The sequence below is a fragment of the Lampetra fluviatilis genome, chromosome 49, assembly GCF_964198595.1.
Source record: "Lampetra fluviatilis chromosome 49, kcLamFluv1.1, whole genome shotgun sequence".
Taxonomy (NCBI): domain Eukaryota; kingdom Metazoa; phylum Chordata; class Hyperoartia; order Petromyzontiformes; family Petromyzontidae; genus Lampetra; species Lampetra fluviatilis.
Genome location: NC_136323.1, coordinates 2122550 through 2134733, shown reverse-complemented (window position 1 = coordinate 2134733; position 12184 = coordinate 2122550). Strand labels below are relative to the sequence as shown.

The 12184-nt window shown below is 53.6% G+C and overlaps 1 protein-coding gene across 1 annotated transcript in view; it reads left to right on the top strand.

The window, feature by feature from the left end:
• The window catches only part of LOC144948428 (laminin subunit gamma-1-like), a 137158-nt gene that overhangs the window by 24746 nt on the left and 100228 nt on the right, over positions 1–12184 (top strand). The window contains exons 2-4 of the mRNA XM_078877885.1: positions 238–542; positions 932–1062; positions 5382–5548. Coding sequence (XP_078734011.1) covers positions 238–542; positions 932–1062; positions 5382–5548 — 603 coding nt within the window. The remainder of the gene's footprint in view (positions 1–237; positions 543–931; positions 1063–5381; positions 5549–12184) is intronic.

The following is a 12184-nucleotide window of genomic DNA, read 5'->3' as shown; positions in this document are numbered from 1 at the left end:
ATGACAAGGATAACGAAGACGACAATGACGATGACGATGATGTTGTCACTCGCGATGCCTCTGCTGCTTTCCACCGACGTCGATGATCGCGATGATCGCAGCGACGGTGCCGATGACCGTGACGACGACGATCAGTGATGACGATGATCAGTGACCGTGACGACGTCAATCGGTGACGGCCACCACCGTGACACCTCCCGTCCTCTGTGCCCCCCCCCCCACGTGCCCCCCCCCCAGGCAAGGCGTTCCAGATCACCTACGTGCGCCTGCGCTTCCACACCAGCCGGCCCGAGAGCTTCGCCATCTACAAGCGCACGTCGCCCGCCTCGCCCTGGCAGCCATACCAGTTCTACAGCGGCACGTGCGAGCGAACCTTCGGCCTGCCGTCCCGGGGCTTCCTGCGCGCCGGCGACGACGAGAGGGCCGCGCTGTGTTCCGACGAGTTCAGCGACATCTCGCCGCTCACCGGCGGAAACGTGGCCTTCTCCACGCTCGAGGGCCGACCCGGGGCCCTCGCCTTTGACGGCAACGAGAAGCTGCAGGTGCCGCATCGATTCGTGAAATCGCTGTGCGTGTGTGTGTGTGTGCATGTGTGTGCATGTGTGTGTGTGTGGAGAGCGGTGGTGTAGCAGTTAGCGCTGCGCTGCGCTACGAACCCGGCGACCCGAGTTCGATTCCCGCCCACGGCCAACACCGGTGACGATTATCTGAACCGGTCCTGGGCCTCCCCTAGGTCGACTCGGCCTCAAATGAGTACCTGGTGCGGTGTGTAGTAAACATCACAACTGGGGAGACAAAGGGCGGCCAGGCGTGGTGCTGACCACCCACCCCCTCGTGTGCCGTGCCGGCCTTCACACGCGCTCCTCGCTAGCAGTACTTGCCCCTACAGTCTGTTAAGGCTACACGGGGGGACCTTTGTCATTGTGTGCAGGAATGGGTGACGGCCACCGACGTGCGCGTGTCCCTGCGTCGCCTCAACACCTTCGGCGACGAGGTGTTCGGAGACCCCAAGGTGCTGCGCTCCTACTACTACGCAGTGTCCGACCTGGCTGTGGGCGGCAGGTGAGGCAGCCGCCGACGCCTCCACACCTCTTGTGGGTAAAACAAAGCGCGGACGTTTTCTTGGTTCTCTCGGTAAAGTCACGTAGAATGGAAATAATAAAATAATACAAATAAAACATAATAAAATAATTATCACGACGTTTCGGCCACAACGCAAGCAGCCGACCTCAGGGTGGAGAACAGGTCCTTTTCATTATTTCCATTCGACGTGACTTTACCGAAAGAACCAAGAAGATGAATCCCTGCAGTCAGGAAAGCTTTAAATCGAAGCCTCCACACCTCTTGTGGGCAAAACAAAGCGCGAACGGTTACCGTTGAAATTTTATTATTTAATTGTTATTTCATTACTATTATTTTTATCGTTATCTTTTTGTTGTTTTATCATTTTTATTAGTATATTTTTCTTGTACAATTTTGGTTGTTATTTTTTTTATGATAAATATTTTTTTACACGCCCGTTTAGCAAGGAGGGCCTTGCCGAGGAACGAGACTTTTTTCAGGAGGGTCCTGAAACATTATAGTCTCATATGCAGAGCTGGTGCGCGAGTACTGCGTGGACCAGAGGGTCACTTGAAATGATCTCGGAGGTAGTTATGTGGCACCTGCTTCCGTGGGCCATTCTCATAGCCACGTCACCGTTGGCCAAATATGAAAACCATCCAAATTCAGAAACTATTCCAACAAACATTTCTTATTTTACCAGGTAAGACCCACTGAGCTATATCGCCCTTTTTCAGAAGTGACCTGGCCACAAATGATGGCTCAAAGAAGTGGCTTATGTGGACATTTATAGCAGCCAAATATTCTAAACACATGTTTCTAAATGTGGAGGGGAAAAACCGGAGGACCTGGAGAAAAATTCACGCGACCACGGGGAGAACACACAAACTCAAAATATACAGCAAGCATCAGGGTCGAAATCGAACCCACGACCTTCTGTATACTCAGTGGGGTAGTTAACATCTCGCTACCGCGGCACCCCAATAGTGGGCGCTACCATACGAATGTGGAAATGTCACCTTTTGCCCAGATCCATCTGCAGAGATGGGCACCACTCCGCCACGCACGTTTGTATAGCGAGGCACGGACAGAGGGTTTTAAATTATGATACGTTTATGCGAATGGTTACTCGCAGCATGGACACTTCGTGTTCCCCGTGATTCACGGTGGCACTGCTTCGTGCAGCCTCTTGACATGCATTTGCAACCAGAAGCTCATTACGCTACCCCCAAACCATATTCTTTTATATTGCGTTAAATTGTTTAAAAGCCTGAGCCAGTGGTTTGAACACGCGACCTTCTGATCCAAAGTCAGACGTGCGACCATTGACATCCCCCCAAAAAGGGGTACCTATTTTAGAGACCCCCTCCCCCCCGGAAGGGGATGATGAGCTGAGTCAACGCATACCCAGGATTTCATCTCGCAACCTTGCCAGCCGCGAGATGCTCGCTCCCTCCCGCCGAGCGCCACCCGGCCCGTTGCTTTGGGCCTCTTGTCAGCGACACGCGGCGGGAGCCGACGTAGCAACGAGCGGTGGCCTCGGCTGGGCGGGCACAACGGCGCGACTCCCGTCGGGTTGTTGTCGGGAACCGAACGGGCCGTCGCTTTCGCAACAAAAACGGCGAGCCGCGCGTTAAACAGCTGCTTGGAAACCGGCGAATCTCACAATACCTTGGGGCGCATTGAGCACGGCTCACAACAAAAAGAACGGCAAGAATTTTTGGCGGGGGAGCGGGCGGGCTGGGGTGTTTTGGCAAGAGCGCAGCGCGCGTTGTCGGCTGGGCTACGAGCGTTACCCAGAAAGTCACGAACCACACTCACGGTGCCACCATCACCACGACCACTACTAGCAGCAGCAGCAAGATCAGCAGCAGCAGCAGCTGCCGCGTGCATGATTTGGCTTCCGTGCAAGCGGACGCTGTCGCCCACGCCAATTACCGCGACGAACGAAGCTTGACGACGAGCCACTTGCGCTCACGAGCAATTTCCATTCCGCTCATGTGACGGGAGTTGGGAACCTGCGAAAACACAGCGTGTGAATTATTCGGCCGGGCTGCGCTGGGCCGCGCGCAAAGCCCTCGGCTCACAGCGGGAATGCCGTCCGTTGCTAAAAACTAGACGAAACTATTTTATTTTACCACGTAAAGCCCACTGAGCTACGTAGTACTTTTTCAGACGCAACCTGGCCACAACTGATAGCTCAACGAAGTGGCTTATCATTACGTGGAAATGTATCACAGCCAAGTACTCTAAATGCCCAGCCGCCCTTGTCTCCCGCGTAGCTATCTTTACACACTGCACCAGGTACTCATTTGAGGCTGAGTCGACTTAGGGGAGGCCCAGGATCGGTTCAGATAATTGCCACTGGTGTTGGCCATGAGCGCGAATCGAACTCGGGTCGCCGGGAATCGAAAACGCAGCGTAGCGCTTAAACCGCGACACTACAGCTCACGCACACAAACACACATGCCACCTTATTTGTAAAGATAGAGAGTTGAAAAAGTAATTGAAGCAAGATGCTTCCCATGCCAGAGGTCGCAGCGGGGGGGTCAGAGGCTCTTCCGTCGCCATCGAGGCCTGGCTTAAAGGAGCAGAGTGCAGGTGAAGGTCTATTCAGAGTTTTTAATGACGGTGGCTGGGATAAGTGCCAGCAGCATCCTGTCTGTGTTTTAGCCCTGGAACCCAGCCAGCGCCTTTATAGCCGAGATCAAACCTCCACCACCCCCCGCGCCACCCCCTCCGGAGGAGCCTATTGAGCAGCGCACGTGTGTTCACCGATCGGGGGGGCGCACGCCTTGTGAGAGCGGCGTGCGCACCTGTGGGGCACTTGAGAAGGTGCACGGAGTGTGGGCAGTGGCTGCGAAGCTGCTCCCAAGATTTCGCCCCGGCTCACGAACATCGGCGCGTTCCTGTCCTCCAGACTTCACGGTCGGGGAACGTTGCGATCAAAGCGTCGTCTCGCTGGGGGGTCGTGGCGACGGCCGTGGCCTCGTGGCACGAAGCGCCTGGGTTCGATTCCCGACTCCGGCACCTTTCTGATGGATTACCTCCCGGATTCTAGGGTTTCCTCCCAGAGCTTAAAAAAGACACACACACACAATGTAACTGGAACTGTCCAAACATGCCAATGGTGAAAAATTACCCACAAATTACTTAATTGGGATCACACAATCAGCAGTAGCAGCAGCAACATCGCCCCCCCCCCACCTGCAAACACTTGGCAGGACCCTCCTGAAAAAGTATCTTGAGTAAACAAGCATGATAATCATGAAACATAATACAACTGAAGATGTCTTGCAGATAAACTGACACTGGCCATAGGGATGTGGAATTTCCACCCACTGGCTGAGGTCCACCACCAGATACAGTACGAATCTTAATTGTAAACAAATGAAAATAAATTGATAAAGGTGTCCAGTTTGGGTGGGGCATTGCACCCGTGCCCCCCCTCAAACTCCACCCATGCCTCCTTACCTTTTCGATCTCTTCCTCCCCCTCTCTCGGTCCTTGCTCTCGTCCCACTCTTGTTTCCTAGACGACAACAAACATCAGAATCTTCATTCATCCTGGAGAAGGCCGATGATCCATGAAGCTCTTTTTGTCACAGACGTCCAGGATAGAGGGGGCCACACGTCCGTGCCACGCTCGTACGGACACCGTGCAGCTTGGCTCAGTGCTCTCCTCTGTTCGCTGCACCGAATAGGACACCCATTGCAAGGAATCAAGTCTGCATCAATCACAGACAGCGCTTGTGGCAAAACATGCAGACAAAACATGCTCCGATACCGTATTGCGCTGTCTTCGAAACGGATTGACCGACACCAGAGACATCCTTCTGTGTGGCCTTGTCTCACCGGTGTTAGACCAGATCACGCCAAAAGGCGGACACTACAAAGACAATGCAAGTATGAAAGTATTAATAGTTCGGATTGAGCACTTATAAGAAGGCTGTCTCTGGTGTAGGCTTATCAGTTTGAAAGACAGTGCATATATTATCAGAGCTTGATTGTTTGCGTGGTTTGCCCCAAGAATGTGTTGTTAATGCAGACTTGAAGCCTTGCAATATGAATCTACTCGGTGTTTGAACCTCTTCACACCTCCTGTATTATTTCCAGAATGGCTACAGCCCATCCTCGTGTCTTCATTTTGATAACTAGCAAACGAAAAGGTCCCGTAGACGTCTATTCTGCCACGCGCTCAGAACACGACTAAGATCAAAAGCTTCTGGAGATGCCAAGCGGACGACTCTGCTTGCCCACGTGACGACCAGAGGCGCCCTCTGACCCCGCCTGCCCCCCCCCCCACCCCCCGCCGTGCAGGTGCAAGTGCCACGGGCACGCGAGCGAGTGCGGGCGCGGGTCGGACGGGCGCCTCGTGTGCCTCTGCCAGCACAACACGACAGGCGACGACTGCGAGAGATGCCTCCCATCGCACAACTCCCGCCCCTGGGCGCAGGGCTCGTCCGACGACGCCCACGAGTGCCTCCGTAAGCGCCGCGTCTGTGTCTGTGTGTGTATAGTGGTGCTGTAGTAAGGTAGGGGCACTGATAAGGGGTTGACAGGTATGAGTTTGCTGGGTTCGCGAAGCGTAGGATGCAGGGAATTTCAAGGAGCGTGAGCCGTCACGTGAACCCGGGTCACCCTCACCACAGCAGCAACGGCTTCTGGGCTAGCCATCGAACAAAGTCGGTCACCGCATCGCGCACTTTCAGATGCGCTTCTGCGGCCGTCTGGAAGGCTCTCTTCCTTCCGATATTAGGAAGCTACTGGGAGCGATGCACTGTTAAATTTAGATCGAAAACTCATTTTGTTAGAACCGTTTTTTGTGTTTAGTTTGTTGTCCTTCCCCCGCACATCCGATTAGCACGCTTGGCTACTTACGGTGCGAAAGGAGTTCAACATAGATACATACATACACACGTGTTCAACATACAATACACGCATTGAGGGGCGACGTGGAGCTCAGCGTGACGGTAAGCGTGGCACCACGGTGGCGGTCTGGACACTCCCTCCCTCACAGTTTTGTAGACTTGGCTGAGTGACCCCGACATCAATTTTAAACAAAAATCCAGGTATCTGTCTCGAGTCCGGCAATTCTCTGTGCGGTGTCCGAAATGTTATGGTTCCCTTTGCCTGGCCCGTTGTCCTTTTGCTTTGCTACGATGGGGTTTTCTCGTCACATAGAGACACGGTTGATGGAAAGGTTGTGTAAGCGAGGCCTTTGAAGCACCACACTCAAGTTGTTGATAACGCGTAATGTATGACACTCGTTCACCCAGGAATGCCTCGCTGAGTCTCAACACTTGTTTGCAGGAGGGCCCTACCATGTGTATGCGGTAGGGTGGCGATGTTGCCGCTGTGCGTGTTCTCAATTGAGTACTGTGCAGATCATTATTCAGCGTTGGGATGTTTGGCTACGACCAGTTACATTGTGTGCATTTATCTATTTGATTGTTTTTTCTATGTATGTATATCTTCGGGAGGAAACTGGAAATCTCGGAGGAAACTCGTGCAGGACAAAGGGAGAATGGGGCCCGAGATGGGAATCAAACCCAAACCCTTCCTTCTGTGAGGCACAAACGTTACCATTGTGTCACTGTGTCACCCTGCCACTCGGAGGGTTTAGGCCAGTGTGGTGAATATACTTCAGTGTGGTGAACATACACACTGGTCAAAACAGATGTTGTGAAGGGGCGGCCTGCACGTATCTATCTATCTATCATCTACAGTTGTATCCAAGGGACGGGCTCACTCTGTCAAGCAGACAATGGATGCACCGTATGTGTGTTGAACTTCTTTCGCACCGTACGTAGCCAACCATGCTCATCGGAGGTGCCGGGGGAAGGGCAACAGACTAAATACAAAGAGCAGTTCTAAAGAGACGAGCTTTCAATCTAGATTTAAAAGTTTTACAGCTCCCAGTGGCTTTGTAATATCCGGAGGTCATGTATCACCCCGCTACTGATATTAACTACGGCTGGCAATCGAATGCAGGACAAGCAGAACGGGCGTGTAGTGGTAGCTCGTATTGGTTGAAGTGCCCTTGTACGCAATACGTGGATAGAATGTAAACTACTAAGATCTTCGTAGACATTTGTAGCAAATTCGACTCAAAGGAATTACGTTTGGCATAAATAATTGTTAACGTGACTGAGCGACTTACAAATATTAGTTGTGAACTCCGGCTCAGTTGAGCATCGAGGCAGTGCTCCTCTCGCGTTCACAGTCCTGGGCCAGTCGTGGGAACTCCACATTCCTATGACGGGAGCGCGTGGCGAGTCTCTCCAAAAAGAACAACCGCCGTTGAATTCCCCACAAAGTAGTGCCGATTTTATCGACCCCTGCAGTCAGCCTGACAGCGAGGCCACAATTAAAGTCAATGTCATTCGCTGTTGTGGCCTTGGCTGTCGGGGTCCCCGGTTTCTCCCGACGGTTTTAACGCCCGTTGCCCTCGCAGGCCCTCGCGACCTCAGAGCTGAATTCGTTTTCAAACGAGACAAGCGCTCCTCCTGTGAACGCGCCGGTGGCTAATTGATGGCGTTCGCGGTTTGGGATTGGTGGGGGCGGGGGAGGTTGGTGGGCGGTTGGTGGGGGGGGTTGGTGGGCGGTTGGTGGGGGGGGGTTGGTGGGGGGGGCAGTATTGGGTGACGCGAACGTTGGGCCCGCTCCGGCTCGCCAACGCGTGGTCTGTGTTGCCTCGCTTGTTTCGTTCTTTTCGGTTGGCGCGCCGTTACTTTTTAATTGCCCCTCCCGGTGAGGGATTGACCGATTAACGGCGGCGGAATTAACGGCGGTGGACTTAGCAAGCGGGTTCACCTCGCCCCGAGCGATGCTCGATTTTGAAGCTTTCGTTGGCATTTCTTTTTTTCACCCGCGCGCACCAATTCAAACCGTACGGCTCGTACGAGCACGGAGTGGCTCATCGCTGCTTGATCGCCCTGAGCCGCCGGTGGGAATTCCGCTTTTACGATGACGAGGCCCGAGCCACGACTGGCTCCCAACAGAGCGGGTCTCACTCAATTGAACCTGCGTAGGAATCACCGGCGAGCGGTAACGCGGCAGACAGGCAGCGCGCCTGCGCCAACAAGCTCTGCAGTCCTCTATATGTCAAGATGTTTTCAGCCAATCGATTCGGGTTCGTACGTAGTGGGAGGCAACCCGGAGCGAACGGGGAAAGCCCACGTGCGTGGGGGCAGCAGTCTACGCCGTGCGGTAAGGGCCAAACGATATTCGTCCGCACTTTGCCGTACCATCTTCTCCTGGAAAGCAGTGTGTACAGGCGCCCCCTTCAACGCCCGACTGGAAGGGAGTTGAGCAACATTTGTGTGGTGATCCACCTACCCCTCGCTGCCTCCACGGCGCTGGATGACGGGCCACGTGCGCGTTGACCTCGAACGGAATTTGAACTCGTGACCTTTTCTGGTTGTGATCTGAGCGCTGTGGCTGATTTGAGATTTATTGACGCCGCACGGGTTTCTGGGTGGATTCACAAATTCGGCAATCGGCCTCCCATCATCTGAGCGCAGGGGAGGAGCGCGTTACAGGGCAGATCCTGAATTCAGATTTTTTTTCATTCATCCTGGAGGAATCCGATGAGCTATGAAGAGCTTATTCACAGATGTCCAGTCGGGATGGGTCAGAAAGTTACAACAACAGATCATGCACAAAAAACGCGATAAGTGCGCGAAGTATTGACAAGGTAGGCAAATAATTAAAAATAAACTGTTTTTATTTTACCATTGAAGGCCCACTGAGTTGTATCGTTCTTTTTCATAGGCGACCTGGCCACAAATGATAGCCCAACGAAGTGGCTTATCACGTGGGAATTTATAGCAATGAACATCACATTTGGACATAGGCTCGATATGACAACCACGTTAAAACCCACGTTTTTAGTCCGGTGCGTTATTTATTATTTAAACGTTATTTGTATAACATTTTTTATTGTTACGTTTTTCCTTGTTTACCCGGGGAAAGCTTCACCGGCTCTCACGATTCTATCACAGGAAGGTCCCGGCAAGTCTTTCGCAGTCGGAGGGAAGATGTTAAGCTGCTGCTGCTGTGTGTGATCGCAATCGAGTCATTTTTCAGCATTGGGATTGTTTGGTCAATGCCGGGTTACTTTGTGGGGTTTCTATTTATGGGAAGAAACCGGAGAACCCTGGCGAAAACCGACGCAGAACGGGGTGGGGGGAGAGCATACAAACTCCACACAGGGAGAGGCCCGGAGTCGGGATTTCATCCCAGAAACGTCCTATAAAGTGGCACTTACTGCGTCACCCTGCCGCACTTATTTAGTCGTTTGTGTGTATGGTAGTTCAACTTCTTCCGCACCGTACGTAGCCAACCCGTGGCTAATCGAAGGTGCTGGGGAAGGACAACAAACTAAACATCAAAAGCAGTTCTGAAGAAATTAGCTGAAAAGAGCAACATAGATAAAAAAAAGTTCTCGCTATCACATGAAAGTGCAAATGGCACGAGTAAAAAGTGTTTGTAGATTTGTCAGGATCAGCGTAAACTTGGGCAACGCAGAAAAACGCAACAAGTTCATGCAATGCGCTATTTTTGTTTTAGTTGATTCATTGAAACGGTCGTGCTTTGCCAGCGTCGATGGTTTCTCATCCAAACGTGAGTGCCCAGCTGCGCCATGAGCTGCTCGGAGCAGTGCCTCTGTGAGTGCTCGGCCCTGTGAGTGCTCGACAATGTTGTGGGCTGCATGGAGCGGTGTCTCTGTGAGTGAGAGAAGCCGCCGCCCCACACGGCAGCGGCGCTGGGGAGTGGCGTGCAGAGGAAGCGCACACCTGCTCACATTTGTCGATTAATTTTTTTTTAATACAATTCTTGATTTTATTTCTCCTTTTCCAAACGTCTTCAGTCGCTTCATTGCCCTTGACATTTGCCCAGCCTCTGAACACAATTTGTATTTCGGGTGTCGGTCGTCTTGCGGCGGTGAGTTTCCGTTTGTCGCTCGCGGTCTCACCTTTCGGCAGGGGTAGCGGCGGGGTTTGACTGCCCGAACGTGCCACGTGTTTTTGAAGTCGTTTGAAGACCGCCTCTGTGCCGAAAATTGTGAACCGACGCCTCGGTGGTGGAGCGGTTTTGCGCGCTGCGCTACGAACCCGGCGACCCGAGTTCGACTCTGGCTCACGGCCGACACCAGCGATGATGATCTGAACCTATCCTGGGGCCTCCCCTAGGTCAACTCAGCCTCAAATGAGTACCTGATGCGGTGTGTAGTACACATCGCCACTGGGGAGACAAAGGCGGCCGGGCGTGGTGCTGGCCACCCACCCCCCTCGTGTGCCGTACCGGCCTTCATAGATGCTCGCTAACAGCACGTGCCCTAAACAGTCTGTTAAGGGCTACACGGGGAATCTTTGACGTGACACCTCTCTTGGGGCTCATCAGTTGCGTCAGCGGCACGCCACGAGTCGTCGAGCCTCGCTCGTTCCTCGCCTTCCTCCGCACCCCCGATTAGCACGGTCGGCTGCGTACGGCGCGAAAGAAGTTTCAGCGTACGCACGCGTACGCTGAAACACAAGCCTGCGGCGCTCCCTGGAGCTCCGCTGGGCAACGCAGAGGGGCGCGCTCCCCGTGCTGCCAGCTGCCAGCCCGTACGGCCACTGCCGGCGGTGCCAAGCAAAGACAAAGATCCCCCGTATAGCCTGTAACAGACTGTTGGGGCAAGTGCCGTTGTCCGCGAGCACATATTGAGGGCCGGCATGCCACACGAGGGCGTGGGTGGCCAGCACACCACGCCCGGCCGCCTTTGTCTCCCCCAGTGGTGACGTTTAGACACCGCACCAGGTACTTATTTAAGGCCGAGTCGACCTAGGGGATGCCCAGGACCAGTTCAGATAATCGCCACCGGTGTTGGCGGCCGTGAGCGGGAATCGAACTCGGGGGGCGGGGGGGGGGGGGGCGCCGGGCTGACCGCTCCCCATAACGCACACCGCCAGAAACTCGTGCCACTGCCAATTTACCGGCCGGTCCCAATTGTCAGCGCGGCCGAATGTCGCCGGCAAGCGCCGAGCGCAGGCTGCCCGGGATGTGCCGTGGACGGGGAGATGCCAATCGCACCCCCAGGGAGCCACGGACATCCACAGGGAGCAGGAAGAGCGCGGCGTTTTTTTTTTCCGTGGACTTAACCCAGTGCGCACTCATGTTTCAATCGACGATTGCAATCTCAGTACGTTTGCTGTAGCGCAGGGCTGTCGTCACGAATGAGATTGTAGTGTGCCCTCAGGAAACGGTGTTGCTACGTGTAATCCCAATTGACTAATTTGCGGAGTCAATTTGTTTACAATTTGTAAGATTTGGACCACGATTCCGGCACGCGGTGGCCTACCCTTTTCAAATGACATCAAAGGGGGGATCTTAACGCCAAGCGTGAAGCAGATGGCGCGCACTTGTATTGCGAATACATCTTCACGATTTGCCGGGGCGGCCCTGATGGGTTCAACCCGTGAACGCCTGCACGAGCAGCGAGCGGCGCGATCTACCGCTGGGCCAGGTCACCGCCAGCGTGTTGTGTTTGTGCTGTAACGTCAATGACTGCGTCGAGATCGTGAAACTCTCTCCACGTGAGAACTCAACTCGCGTGGCTCCGTCGTCAAACTCAGGCATTGACTTTAAACAGAGTTCAACATCATCATCATCAGTATGAACATTATCATCATGATCATAATCATTATCATCGGCAGTAGCAGCAGGATTGGTCGTCTCTCTGGGTTGGTGTGGAGGGACCATTTGGTGTGGTGGTTCCATTTGGAGAGAAACCAGCAGTGGATTTAGCATTCATTCACGATACCTGGACCCAGCCAGATCCGAACTGACATACGTACGCAACCTTGACGAATGGTAGAAGTTACATGCAGCGCATCTGGAGAACGGCGGAGCGATAAAACTGCGATCCCTTTGCTCCCTGCAGGGCAGTCGTTGGATAGGGCGCGGGGACGGTTGTGCCTGAGAACCCAATCATCGCGGTCACGTGGCAGTGCCGGACACACCGCGTTGCCATGTGGGAATGATTTGCCGCCAAATTGCAAAGCAGCTGCGCAGGTGATTATCGTCTTGACACTGCCCCCCATTCTTCTTAAAACGGCCGTTTAAAAAAGAATAAC